The following is a 15,361-nucleotide window of genomic DNA, read 5'->3' on the forward strand; positions in this document are numbered from 1 at the left end:
CGAAGTCCGGAACTGACTGGGACCTTGTCCCCTGCATCGGACCGAAGTCCGGAACTGACTGCATCGGACCGAAGTCCGGAACTGACTGCATCGGACCGAAGTCCGGAACTGGCTACACATAACATAGCATATCATAACCATTTATATTGCATACTACATCGGGCCGTGGCCCGGAACATACACATAGCACATAGAACATGTCTGAACCACAAAGGCATCAAACATACGAACTACTACATCGGACCGAAGTCCGGAAACTACTATTAACTGGACGGGCCGGCATTGTGGCCTTAGACCCGTCCCTACAGAAGGGAGACTCACCTCGTAAGCTAGCGGATGAGTGTGTGGCTCGGAAAGCTAACGGCGGCTGCTCCTGAATCTCCTCGGCTACAAATCCATAAACACACTCAATCAATCACTAGCACTATACTCAGGGTAAAATGACCCTTTTACCCTTGGTCAAAGTTGACTTACTCAGGGCTGACTCGCCGAGTCGGGATACCCGACTCGCCGAGTCCTAGATTCCCCGTTCAACTCTTACATGCTGTTACTCGTCGAGTGTGGCATCGACTCGACGGGTACCCTCTGGATCCAAGAACTCAGATGATCTTCATCCGACTCGCCGAGTCAGATGAACAGACTCGACGAGTTGTTCTTAATCCTTAAGGAGGTTGCCTTGGACTCGCCGAGTTGTATGAACAACTCGCCGAGTCCCTCCATTACCGAGTCTACTCTTAACTCGCTGAGTCCACTCCCTAACTCATCTAGTCCACTCGACACTGAAGAAACTGGAGAACTCGGGACCCGCGACGTGACTCGTCGAGTCGTTCTTCCGACTCGCCGAGTCGCCGCCATGCAACATATTTTTACCCGATTTCTCTTGAATCCAACACATGCAAATGATAGATCTAGGTCCATTGAGCTGTTTTACCACGTAAAGTTTCCAACTTTACGTGCACAACTACATGAATGAGGGAAATAAGGCTAAAATATGCACAATAAGGGTAGATCCATGGCTAATAAGCAATGTAATCCCAAAAAGACAGTGGATCTGGACTCTTCAACACCCCAACACTAAGATCCATAGGTGTTTCGGCTTAATAATACAATCAAGCAAGCATAAAGCTTGGAACAAGCATCAAATAGCCCTTAAAAGAGCTCTAATGGAAGTTTAAGCATGAAACCAGAAGAGGACTCCGAAAATACCTGAATGAGTTCACCCTTGACCTTGGATCTTGGCACTAGAACTCGTTTCCTTGCTTCCTTCTTCTTCTCCTTCTTCACTCCTTCACCAAAATGGAATAAAATCACTATAAGCTCACAAGAGGAAGGTTTAGGGTTTCTCACAGTGCTAACAGGGGAAAGTGACGAGATGGAGGCTATAATGGGGGTTTAAATAGTGAGCAAACCCGGGGAGTTAGGGTTTCACCCAGACGGATGGACTCGCCGAGTCCAGGATATGGACTCGTCGAGTCGCCGGCTCCCGCGTGCCCAAAATGCGCGACCCGACTCGGCGAGTCAGGCTAGAACTCGCCGAGTCCCTCTTGAAAACTTAGCCCAAAACAAATTAATTAACATACCGGAAACGGGTCGTTACACAATGTTTACTTCCTGGACCCCTATTGAGGAAGATGCAAGGAACAGTCCCTAGATCTAGGGATGAACTCAAGTTTTGCGTGGAAAAATACTTGCGACAGATCAAAGGGGAAGATCGAAAGGAGGCCAATCTCAAGGTTGTGGCTAACACATATCTCAAATAGGAAGAAGCGGCGTCCCAGCCGAACTTAACCCAACAGGAAAAGGAAGGATGGCAACCAACAGAGGCACAATCGCCACTCTAGGAACATGTCGAGGAGATACATACCGTTCAACAGGGATGATAACAGGAGTGCTCATAATGATATCCATGCAATTAACAAGACCCCGACAAAGGAGAGCAAGGACAATACCAAGTTCTGTGAGTATCATAAAAGCAAAACACATGATACCAACGAGTGTATAGTATTGAAGCGGGAGATTGATGAGAAACAACTAGTGGAAAACATCGTTGACATAGCGAAAGACCTCAGGGCAAAATTTGATGAGGATAAGCACCAACCCAAAAATCAAATGGATGGGGGAAAGGATCACGAAAGGAGTGCAGAGATACTTACCATCACCGACCCCGCTCATGTAACAACCGCCAGAGCCAGCATGTAGGCGCGAAGGTATACCATCAAAACATCCTCAACATAGCATTTTCTATGAACGACTCTAAGCCAGGACACTAGGATCCAAATGATCCATTGCACATCACCGACTTCATTAGCCAAAACCGTGTTGAGCAAATGTATATTAATACCCGAAGCAGGGTCAACGAGATTTATGAACACTCCCTTTGGCGGTTATCAATTTGAATGGAAAAAGCACCTTTAACCACTGCGCCAGGGCCCCTTATTTGGGTTCACCGGTCACGACATCTGGCTAACGGGAACAGTCACGCTCCCATTTACATTGATTACTCATGATGGGGCACAACAGATAACAAGGGTGCTCAAATTCTTGGTTGTTGATCTCCCGGCTGAACACAACATTCTACTAGGCAGGCCAACGCTTTTCTAGCTACAACCGACCCCATCTACCCTTCACGGTATTCTCAAATTCAGCACGAGTGACGGATCGGCAACGGTAGTAGCAACCAAGCCAGACAATGTACGCGATGCCTAACGAGAAAGGAAGCAAGAAACCCAATTGTGTAGAAGTGAATGTTTCCAGAAGGTGGAGGATCCACGGTGGATGTCTGCAGCAGCACAAGTGCCGGTCCACGAGTCTAGGAAAAGACAAAGAGATGTGTTCAGTCGGATCACCACATTCCCCCACAGAAAGAAACGAGCGCTGACCTGAGGGCGGTTCAGCCAAAGTATGGAGCAAAAATTACGAAGCAAAGAAGCGCCTACCTACGGGGAAACGTACCAGCGTAGCTCGCAATCGACGGCCGAACCATGCCCAACCAGAGAACGATTAGGCACTCGAAGCAGATCCTGATCGATGTCGAACGTGAACCAAAATCTCGTGGAACAAAAGAAATAAGCGCCTGGCATAACAAAAGTAGAGGGAGAGTGTCACTCATTTTAACAAGCAAGCCTTCCTACAGAAGAGAACGGACAAGGGCCTTTGTGAACTAGACAACACCCCAAGTGACAGTGTGACATGCAGAGTCGACGATCGCGTAGAAAAGTGCAGGTGGTACCCTCAGCCAGCCAAGGGGAGGCACTTTCCATGGTCACAGCATGTGCTGAGTCAAGAAGAAGGGAAAGTGCAAGCGCTTCCAGAACAAGAAAGACGAAATTCCGCCCTCTCACGTTGGGCTCGGTGGTAAATCCCAACCTGTCAAGAAGTGTTGGCAGCAAATGAGGAAAAAGCGCACAACCATGATGAGGTATTCATAGCAGAACACTCAATGAAAAATAAAGCGGAGGCCGAGAAAAGGAGTATGGTCAAACTCCACACAGGATAACCATACTCTAGGTGCTAACGCAAAAATCGGGCATGCGCCCTAATAACTAGACATTCATAATCTATTGTTTCATGTTTTACTTCTTTTGTTTTTCTTAAGAGTTAATATAATTTACATTTCAAAAGAGCATTCCAGAAATCAGTTTAACAAATTGCAAAAACGCAAAGTAAAGAGGTTGTGCATATTTTCCAAGTAGCAACAATGGCTGATCACCTACGCTACTTGAGCAAAATCTATGCAAGGATGCAATCGTAGGTATTAAAAGAGTCATAATCTTTACCTACAACGTACCAATAACACCTTAGAGCTGAGAATATATAAATCCCAAATAATGGCACAAAAAAAGGGTTATAAAAGATTCATAACCTTTCCCCTGATAAAAAAACAGTATCAGGTCTTGAGGTGACGATCTCAACCAGTATGTAGGTAGCTAGACCTCAAAATATAGTCATGAAAATTAACCAACACATCTTGACTTGACATAAAAAAGCCTGATTACAACATACAAATCAGTGCAATATGAGTCAAAAGTAGCATTTATACGATGTCTAAAGCACACATTAACCGATTAATGCGAGCCCCAGAACAAGGGAGTGTGTGGAAAATAATCACAATATAAACATCGAATAACCTTAGCCTAAAGATACCACACGTCAATTCAAGATATATACATACAAAAAAGAGAAGGAAGAGAACACTTTCATGCCAAATACAAAACAAAATATACAATTCATGGTTATTAACACCCAATATTTTTCCCTACATATCTAGTACATGGGGATGCAAATACATTACAGAGTTAACACGAGGGACAAACATAAATTAGTCCTTAAAGTCCGATGAAGAGCTTCCCTGACCTGGCCTACGATAGAACTGGCGGAAGCTATCATAATCTAACTCCCCAGACGAAAGAGGCCCGCGAAATCCGTCTAAGCAAGGAACGTAAGAGCAACATCCACCTCTCCAGCCTCCTCGCAACACGACCAGGATCCGGGGATTCAGATTCACCAGCAATGGTGGAAAAACCACCTAGTTGTCTCCCCTTCTCAAACCCGAGGGCCTTACACGTTGTACGAACACCCTGGATCCCGTTGGCAAACTCCATGCGCTTGATAACTTTATCAATTATGTGAGTCAATCTCTTCTCCAACATCCATTGCAAACCGCCTCGGGCAACGACACCATCAACATGGGCACGGGCCAGTTGACGTTGGCACCTAGCTAACTTGCTCGCTAACACACCCTTTTCCCGAGTAAGAGAACTCACTTGACTTTCGAGTCAATTTGTTTGAACCTCCAAAGTGGCCATATGATCTTCTAAAGCGGGCTTTTTGCAAGCCACAATGCTATTTTGCTCAGAAAGTACTTGGCAATCAGCCTCTGAATCCCAGAGTTCCTCTCTTATGCTTGCCACAACCCCTTGCAAAGTTTTTAAATGCGTTCTACTCATGTGGACAGCAACAAACATGAGGATGGAAGCCTGAGCCACAATATAGCGAAGGTCACCAGCCATACGAACATTCGATTGGCTCACAAGCAAATTCATTGTAGCCAGGGGTGAGCACAACTACTCCACTATTGGGCTGTGATGTCTTCCAATAGTAAGGAATCCCTAGTAATCGCCCAACCCAGAACATAGGCCTCGAAAGGCAATGAGTGGGACGAAGTCCCCATTTCGTTAACTAAGGAAGGCTTCTCCGGCTAGAAAGAACCTCCAGGTGAATCCAGTCTACCCCCACACACAAAGCCGATACCAGGATCAACAACCAGTAAACTAGTCATCGGTGACGGTGGTGTCATAGAGGAACTAGACACCGCCAACCTCTCCTTCTGCCCAGGCACAAAAAACCTATCACCAAGAACATCTATGATACCACCAAGAAGCTTTGTCATGGATACAGTCTTACGCACCTTGCGAGGATGGAGGCCCGCATCATTAGATTTAGTCTCCTCGTCCGACGATGGCACCCCGTGTAAACTTCGTCTTTTCCGAATAGGGACAGTACCTTTTCTGATTGTACCCCCGCATGCAAGGTGGAAGAAGTCGGAACCGGCAAACGAACCGGAGAAACGACCATAGTCGCCGGTTGGGAAGGTGAAGCAGGCCCGCTAGAACCAATATTTCTTCCTACTACTGAGAGCAATCCAGTGAACTCTCGCATGCGTCTTTCAAACACAGGAGGGGGAAGAGCCTCTACAAGATCGATCTCCCGGTGATAAAGCTTACCCCGATAGTGACCACGCAAGGCCATCTCTAAAGAAATCTCAGCTTTAGAACCTGTTCAAATAAACGCAAAGTATAAGAACTCACAAGCCAACAAGTATAAGATACCATGTTCCTATTCTATTTTCCTCTTTTTTTTCTTTAAAAAAAAGGGGGGGGGGGGGTGGAGAAGGAGATGAGTGAATACCGCATCTCACGACGTATAACTGCGCCATCTCCCCGCGAGCTCTCCAGGTGACAGTTATACCGGCCGCAGCAAGAACGGAATCTTCCCAGTTCTTCCCAATGATAGTATTGTTTCCTAGTCATTTTCCAAGAGCTAGGTTACTCCCAAACAGTTTGGGAAGAGGGTCAGGAAAGTCTCGTGTTTTGCGAAACCCATGCCTTACAAGGTTTCCGTTAACCCAGAGCCATTGCCTCTGCCAAATTTTCTTTGGAGCGTCTTGCTTAGAGATCAACTGATGAACGCCTAGCCTTTTTGCTAGAGTGCGGACACAAAAATTAGTAGTGGAACAAAAAAAGTAACTAAAAACACAAAAAGTGGGTATACAACCCAAAGATCGACAAATCAGTTCAAAACCTATGATCTTATTAACAACGCTCGGGGTCAACTCATCAATGGAAAAGCCATAATGATCCGCAATCATGTCAAAAAATCAGATGTCGGCAGGCACAAACCCGCTTCGAATAAAGGGATTGAAACTCCCACCTTCTCTTGAGGACAGTCATAGATCGATAACCCCTTTGCCGGAATCATTACACCATGCTCTGGTAAGAAGCCGAAGCAATCTTGCAGAAATCAAAATTCCTCTGCAGTTGGGACTCTACCATAACGGTCCATTGTCGAAAAAAGATGAGCGATCGAAAAGAAAAATTCACAGAATGCCCGGATCGATACAACGAGGCAAAGTAGGGATGTGAGGATGAAAAGTCTTGGGAAAATGTGCGATTTTAAAGGCAAAACTGGTGTCACGAACCATCTCTCGATGGATCTGACATACATTGACGGCGCTGTCTAAAGCATTTCAAATGTTAGAAACAATCTCAAACATCCACGTGTTGATATATAGGCTCGAACGACGACGCTACCAAGCCAACGCGTACACCTACAAGCCTAAGGGACTTGTTAAAGTATCCCCGAGGGATAACGTCAAAAAAGAGAAGACTAAATAATGCCAGGCTTGGCCAGGTCAGAGCCCATTTAGATTTAGACCGAGGCCAAGGTCGGGCCTCCGCCAACGCAAAGATCACTGGCATGATGGTTAACATGCAGAATCGTGCCTTAACCTCTTCTCTAAGGAATAACGCCCCGACACACGTGGGACCAATCAGAGTGTTCCACTTGCCCATCTGACGATAGCCACGGTCATCATAATATCCAAAGATTCCCCTCTAGCCAATGGGGGGACGAGGCAAAATACGTGACGGAGGATCCTCCAATGTGGGTCTGCCACGTCGTATCTCACGAGAGAATGCTCAACAGAATCAGTTGAGGGGCATACACCTCTCTAACAGGTATAAAAGGATCCTTATTCCTCACGGAGAAAGGGACAAACTCTTTTTCCTGTGATTTACCCTTACTTCTCTCATATCTCATTCTAACTTGATCGTCAGATCTTTGTCCTGGGAATTCCTCCCGGACGTTGACTAACAATGATGTTTCTCTTTTGCACTGTGATATCAGGAGACAAAACCTACACGAAGCCCATCTGTAACCTCAACCAATCCATCTCTACCATATCACAACACCTACCAATTAAAGTCGATCACCATTGAGGAGTTAGATGAAAGGAATATTAATTAAATCTTTATAAAGTGTCTAGATATATATATAGGAAATTATGTAAGTTGTTTAAACTTACAGAAGACATGAGACAATGAGAGTTATATAATAATTCTATTTAGAATCTGTAAAAGAGTAGAGAAATGAGATGAGAAACGCATAAGCCTTGAACAATTATGAGATGAGATGAGAAAACCTCATATTCATATAAGAATACAAGTATGAGATTAGATAATATAAGAGTAGCGTAAGAGAATATAATGAGATATATGTGATACGAATATTTAACTTACACTAAATTAGTAGCACGATATTTCAAGAGATACCGAGGATGGAATCTTTTGAAGGGGGGAGGTATTGTAACACCTAGTTTTTCGTAATTACCGTAACACCAAAAATCATACAAAAGTAATTACCGTAACATCAAAAATCATAGTTTAAACTTTAAAATCAATCCAACTAACAAACATCATAATCTAATATTGCATTGGCCTATTCCCTAAATCTTTATCATCTAAATCTATCATGTTTAAAGGTTGTGCAATCTCCACATAAACATAAAATGCTAATGTTGTTAGTATTTAGTAAAAAGTAATAATTGTATCAAAATAGACAGGGGTGGAACACAAACAACAAAACTAGGGGGCCGAAACCAAAACTTCAAACCAAAACAATATAAACAAGTTAAACTCAGGTCAATGTCTTTCAATTCTAGATAAGCTCCAGCCGTACGAGTATTTGAAACCAAAACAATATTGGCGATTTTTAGGAATTTTAAGAAAATTTTGCATGTTTTCTTTTAAAAATACAGTCAATAGTTGATTTTCTTTTTCATTTTAATTTATACCACGTAACACAATTTACTAACGATTAAAAAACAACAGATAAACTTACAATTCACAACTGCATTTTAACAAATAACTAATTATTCTAATTTTATTAAACCTATTTTACAAAAACTAAACTTATACTTTGATGACAATCAACAAATAGCAAAAGTAATTTAAATTTAATAAATAAATTAGCATACGTTTAGTTAACAAAATTACCATATAATCGTAATATATATTAGTAATATGATTTTCTTAAGATTTTTCACTTTTTACCCTACATTGCAGGGTAAATTAATAACAGAGCAGATTTTTGTGACCGTACTCCACCCCTAAATTGAATACACTAAATAATTAATAAAAACTTTGTTGCAGATTTTAACACTTAATGTTTTACTGCTATACGAATTACATTTTTTTTTCAAAGTTCATATCATATTCTAGTGAGAGAAAAGAAAACAAAAGAACACGAGGTTAGAGAGAGAAAGAGAGAGAAACTTACAAGTACGACAATGAGAGTGTAGAAGCTGTCTGAGTGGAGAGCCGGAGAGCACGAAGATCGACACAAGTCCGTTGGAGAGGAAGCACTGGTCACGGAGGTTGTTGGTTGGAATAACAATCGTTGAACGGTTGAGAGGGCTGAGGAGTGACGAAGACCGTACAAAGGTCAGTCAAGAGACAGAAACCGAATGTCGGAGAGGAATTAGGAGCAGCTTTTAGCGAAAGGCGAGATGGAGTGTTGAACACTCCGGCATCGGTGGTATTTTCCGGTGAGCAATTTTTTACGGCAACACTGACGATAAAGTTTTGTGCTAGGGATGAGATTTAGAACCGGAAAACCAGACCGAAACTGGAACCGTTAGAACCGGAATATGTAGAACCGGGTCCGGTTCCGGGTTTAAAAATTGGCTTTATCCGGGTTTGGGTCCATCAGGTCTGGGTAAACCGGGTCTAAAAACCAGAACCAGTTTTTTTGAACCGGAACCACTTTTAGGGCCGGAGCCGGTTTTTGTAAAACGTTTAAAAGATGCATATCTTATTCGTTTCAACTCCAATTGACATACGTTTTTTCCAACATGTAGTTTAGAGTTTGTACATGATTTTAGACTATAAATTTGTCATTTTTAGTTTTATATTCATTGACTTACAGTCCTCCAAAGTCGAGATATCAAAGCTGGAAGTTTTTAGTTTTTCAGTTTTTTTTATTCGGTGAAAGTTTTAAAACATGCATATCTAATTCGTTTGAAGTCAGATTGACATGTGGTTTTTTTCAACTTCTAGTTTACAGTTTGTACATGAGTTTAGACTATAATTTTGTCGTTTTTGGCTTAACATTCAATGATTTACAGTCCTCCGAAGTCGGGATATCAAAACTGAAAATTTTCAACTTTTTAGCTATTTGTTTTTGTACTTTGCATTATGTGAAAATATTAACACAAGCATATCTCATTCGTTTAAAGTCAGATTGACATGTGGGTTTTTACAGAGTGTATTTTAGAGTTTGTACATGATTTTAGACTATAATTTTGTTAATTTTGGTTTCTTATTCAATAAGTTACAGTCCCCCAAAGTCGGGATATCAATATGAAAATTATCAAAGTTCAACCCACTAAGTAGTAAGTAATTACCAAAAAAATCTGGTTTTTCCGGGTTTTCCGGTTCTAAACCCACTTTATCCGGTTCCAACCTACCCACTTTGATGTTTTTGGGTTTTCAGGTTCTAGACCCACTTTACCCGGAACCATACCCGGAACCGAACCGGAACCGAACCGGAACCGGTTCCTATATACCGGTCCGGTTTCCAGTTCTATAAAATCTCGTTAATCGGTTTCGGGTTTTCCGGGTCCGGGTCCATCCGGTCCGGGTTTGGACCCACTTTCATCCCTATTTTGTGCTTTCTCAAACATTGTGTTGATCAATTGTATATTAGAAAAGTTTATTGTTTTTTTTTATAAAGTTTTAACTTCCTAATCAATAGTTATCCTAATTTTATTAGTTTTGATTTTGATTTCTTCGGTGATTTTATGTATCTTGGTTTGACTATTTGTTTAGTTTCCTTAGTTAACCGATAAAATAATTAAATAAGATTTTTTTTTTGATTTTTTGGACTTAATTGTTATCAAAATCTATTAATTGAATTACATATATACATGTATGTATTATAAACCTGGGGCTAGTAGGGTAGTAAAAAACAAAACCAAGGCTATATGTATATAGATATGTGTATTAAGCGAAAAAATCAGGGGGGCCATGGCTCCCTGACCCTATAGAGCATCCGCCACTGAAAATAGAATAAAAATTGTAAATTTTGTACCCAAAGCTATATCATCATCCTTCAAAACGTCGTCAACATTGTCTATTATCGGATTTGTAGACGTTCTCACCCAATCTTGGATGCATAACAAAGCTTCATGTATCAACGTCGATAAGCTAGTTCGATAGTCACTTATAACTCTACCACGTGTGTTAAACGTGGACTTGAACGCCACACTTGAGATTTGTATTGCCAATATATCTAACGACAAAAGAATTAACTTGTAATGACATAAAATACATATGATTTATCTGTCAAAAATACATAAAATTTAGAATTATAGTCTAAATAAATAGTAGAAATATTTCAACTTTGTTATCACAACTTGGAATGCTTGTAATTCATTAAATATAACACCAAAAACGAAAAAATTATAGTGTAAAATCATGTACAAACTCTAAATTACACGCTGAAGAAAACCGTATGCCAATCCGACTTAAAACGAATGAGAAATGCATGTTTAAAGATTTTCACAGAATACAAAAGTCAAAAAATAGCTGAAAAGCTAAAATATTTCAACTTTGAAGACTTATAATTCATTGAATATAACATCCAAAACGATAAAGTTATAGTTTAAAATCATGTAAAAAAATCTAAATTACATGTTTGAAAGAACCGCATTTCAATCCGACTTAAAGCGAATGAGATATGTATGTTTAAAGATTTTCATAGAATACAAAAGTCAAAAACTAGCTGAAAAGTTGAATATAACACAAAAACGACAAAATTATATTCTAAAATCATATACAAACTCTAAATTACATGTTGGAAAGAATGACATGCCAAATGGGTAATTAGAAAAAGATTTGAATTTTTTTAATAATCAGGTCCAAAACCGGTTTTGACTTGTAATCGGCCGGACCGAACCGATAAAAGAGCTAGACAAATTTTGATCAATTCGTAGAATCGAGAACCGACCCGGCACAGGGTCCAAAAGAGGGCCCAAGTCCGATCTGAGTCTGGTTCCTTGTCCAATCCTGTCAACGAGTCCAAATGCTCACCCTTACTCTATGGACTAACCATTAAACATATTTACTCAGATTGACTGACTCACATTGATAAAACACACTTTTTAGATCATATATTTTTTTATTTGAAAACAGAAAACATGAAAATATTAAATTCTGAATTCATACCAAACAATTCTATATGTATTGAACTAGATCAGGAGACTAGTTGATAAGTTAAAACTAGATTTGTATATAAGAGTTAAAAACGCTTCTAAAATCTAAACCAACACGTTGTATAAAACACATGTAAAAATATAACAAAAACATACAACAAACAACAAACAGATAACCAAAAACCCTTTGCTATTGTAAACACTTCACAAACTTATCAACATACAAATACACAAGTAATGATGGTGTGAGTTTTATTTTCAGCTTTCACATCTTAAAATCAATATTTGACGATTCAAATTTTGTTATATTTATTTGGTAATATAAAAAATAAAGTTATTATAACAAAAAAGTTTGTAGACAAAATTTATAAATTGAATAAGTATTTATAAATATCTAAAAATTTAAGAAAAGAAAAGCCAGTTTGGTTTTTAAAAACAAGATTGTTGATCATACAAAAAGTAAGAAACGTCGACAGCAGGGTTCGAACCTGCGCGGGCGAAGCCCAATAGATTTCAAGTCTATCTCCTTAACCACTCGGACATATCGACTTCTTGTCTTAATTAGTAATTTTTATTTATATTAATCAACTCTAAGAGAACGCCTTCTACTAATTTTTGAAACTCGGGCTCTCGAGTGGGCAAACGAGAATCGAAAGAGAACGCCTTCTACTAATTGGTTCGATTATTGGTATCGTCTGTCGTCTGTCCGTTGAATCTTCAAGAAACTGCATTTTATGCCAACATTGTCTTCCATCCTCGAATCATTACGCTAATGGTGAGTTTTTATTTAATCTCTTTGATTTCCTTTTCTTCCGAGTGTCATTCTTGATTTTAGGGTTTACCCTTGTTTATGCAATTTGAGAATCGTTCCTCCAGCTCTAAGAACTACGTACGGCTTTTTAAATCGAAGTTCAATTCTTTTTCGATTACTGTAATTGTACGATCCGATTAAACACGTGACGATTAATAGTGCTATTAGTGTTTAATTTGTACCTGATTGTAAGACCTAGATTTCACATGAAGCGCTTTTGTTCTTTTACATCTTTGTAACTTGGATCGATTGGGATTACATATACTATTAAGGGCCAATTTGTAGTTTTCATTTTCATCATCCCTATTTGTTTGTTTGATTTATAAGCTAAAGTCTTTATAAAAAAGATCGGCTAAGTTCATATTCATCATAAATGGACTCTAAATTGAATCAATGACTGTATTTCAGGCTACCCCATTTATTGCTGGGCTTGCAGTAGCAGCTGCAGCCATGGCTGGTAAATATGGAATTCAAGCCTGGAATTCTTTCAAGACAAGACCACCAAGGCCAAGATCACGCAGATTCTATGAAGGTGGCTTCCAACCAACAATGACAAGACGAGAAGCAGCTCTAATTCTTGGTGTTAGGTAAACCTAAATCCTCCTTCAAAATTACCATTTAAAGAATCAATCTACTAACTTATGAAAATTCTCTACACATTCAAGACTATGAAAGTAAGATATATGAAAAAAGGGTAGTTGAAAAATACCATCTAAAGAAAATTTACATGCTCATACAGATTATCTGAAGTAATCTTGTAAGATTAAGGTATGATGACTAAAGCTGTTGAAGAAGAATGCAGCAACTCCAAGATTGGAACTTGGAAGTAATAACAATTTTGGTTTATTCCTTTAGTTTTGTTAATTAATGAAAAGGTTATTTTAGACATTTGTCATGTTTGACAGAGAAGGTGCTGCAGCAGAGAAGGTGAGGGAAGCACATAGAAGGGTAATGGTTGCAAATCATCCTGATGCAGGAGGCAGCCATTACTTGGCTTCAAAAATCAATGAAGCCAAAGATGTAATGCTTGGAAAGACCAAAAACACTGGTTCTGCATTCTGATGATTCTTTATCACAAGCAACATGCATACATGGTAATAAAAAAAAAAAAAAAAAAAAAAAAAAAACTGTGTATCGAGTCTTGTTGATTACAGAAAATTTTCTCCATTGTTGTTTTGTTATGTCTTTGGCTTGTGTTTGTTTGAATAATCAAGAAATAGAGTTGAAGAATGGATATCTTTCCTAGTCTATTGATGATAAACAGTGTCTAAAATAAGAGTTTGACTTTTATGGTCAAACAAGCTTTGGTTTTTAAAACAAGTCAGAAATTACGTTAAACTATGTAGATGAGGTATCTAACAAAGCCTAAGCAGTTCTTTAATAAAACCAAACCATTTTGTGTTGAATGATTTCATTATCTTAATGATTAAGAGAATATAAAGCTCATTAATTATTTAGAGGTCGTTCATTCAGAGTCTTTATCAAACACGTCGAAGGAAGGATGGCTGATTTGTGAATGGTTTCTTTCATTTTGACATTATTAAACATCCCTAAAAGATTACATCAGTAGTTATTACTATTATTATTATACTTATCATATTGTGGATAGATGTTGCGTGAAATAATTTTTTTAATTTTTTTATATAAAACGTAAGCCATTTGATGAAATGTAATGATTGTGAGGGTGGCAAAGACTCCATAAATACCTTATTTTTTTTTAATAAAGATTAGCATGTTTTAAAATTAATATGATTTTGTTGAGTAAAACACTGTAAGAGATTGTACGTATTTTAATACATTTTTAATGACTTTTGAAAAATTTAACCCATATCATTTTAAGCTGAATTTCAAATTTTACTTTTAGCTGTTAAAGATTTTAAGTCAATAACTTCTTACAGAATTTACACCTGGCAAAGAAATCAAATAATTATATTATTATTTGTTTATTATATATATATATATATATATATATATATATATATATATATATATATATATATATATATATATATATATATATATATATATATATATATATATATATATATCTTCAACCTAAAATACGTGGCGAAGTGGAATCAGGGAAAGTATGTGATAGGCTGCCATGTGGGGATGCATCTACGAACGTGTCCACATGCAACGCTACACGTATTACTCTACATATTATTTTTTAATTATTCATTTTATCATTTCTCAACTTGTTTTTTTGCACATCAAAGTCGTGGGTTTTTTCCATCACAACTTAGTTTTGATCGTTTTAAATGAATGCTTCGATTTAATACATGATTTAACAAAATGATCTTATAGAACTGGTTTTTATTAATAATGAAAAACTAAGGACCCACGGTTAAGATGCTAATTATAAATTTATAAGTAATGGTTACTTATATAAGAGGGATTATGACTAAATGGTTTTTAAATAAAACAGTAAGTGGGTATTTAAATTTACATTTTGAAAAAAAAAACCAACGTGAGACTCTGAAATGCTCCAAAAATAGTATTTAGATATGTTTCTTTTGTTTTAAATTGTAATTAATTGATAATTAAAGTGTTAATGATCGACACATTCTTGTCTTTAGAATTTTTTTAGACAAGATGATAAAATTTGATATTTGTATATATTGTTAAATTATTTAAATTTAAAGTATGAACAAAGTTATGTTATTATCCGTTATAGTTATTACTTTCCTTTATGCTAATAGAAAGGAAAAAAGATCTCGAGGTTGATTATAATATTTGCTGCTTCAAAAAAAAAAAAAAAAGATTAGATGATCTTATTG

At 38.3% G+C, this 15,361-nt stretch overlaps 1 protein-coding gene and 1 non-coding gene across 2 annotated transcripts; one reads left to right on the forward strand and one right to left on the reverse strand.

The window, feature by feature from the left end:
* Positions 1-12,237: 12,237 nt before the first annotated feature.
* TRNAS-UGA (transfer RNA serine (anticodon UGA)) lies at positions 12,238-12,319 on the reverse strand. The gene has a single exon. It is a non-coding gene; the product is annotated as a tRNA-Ser (tRNA).
* A 68-nt stretch (positions 12,320-12,387) lies between these two features.
* On the forward strand, positions 12,388-13,829 carry LOC111888304 (mitochondrial import inner membrane translocase subunit TIM14-1). The gene is made up of 3 exons (XM_023884465.3): positions 12,388-12,545; positions 12,990-13,168; positions 13,487-13,829. The coding sequence occupies exons 1-3, from the start codon at positions 12,543-12,545 to the stop codon at positions 13,641-13,643; spliced, it is 339 nt and encodes a 112-aa protein (XP_023740233.1). The 5' UTR covers positions 12,388-12,542; the 3' UTR covers positions 13,644-13,829.
* Positions 13,830-15,361: the final 1,532 nt, after the last annotated feature.

Source organism: Lactuca sativa, chromosome 2 (genome assembly GCF_002870075.4).
Source record: "Lactuca sativa cultivar Salinas chromosome 2, Lsat_Salinas_v11, whole genome shotgun sequence".
Classification (NCBI taxonomy): Eukaryota; Viridiplantae; Streptophyta; class Magnoliopsida; order Asterales; family Asteraceae; genus Lactuca; species Lactuca sativa.

Excerpts from the sequence above, each read along its gene's own strand:
- LOC111888304 (XM_023884465.3), top strand. Across the intron at positions 13,169-13,486 it reads GCTCTAATTCTTGGTGTTAG|AGAAGGTGCTGCAGCAGAGA; the intron begins GTAAACCTAAAT and ends CATGTTTGACAG.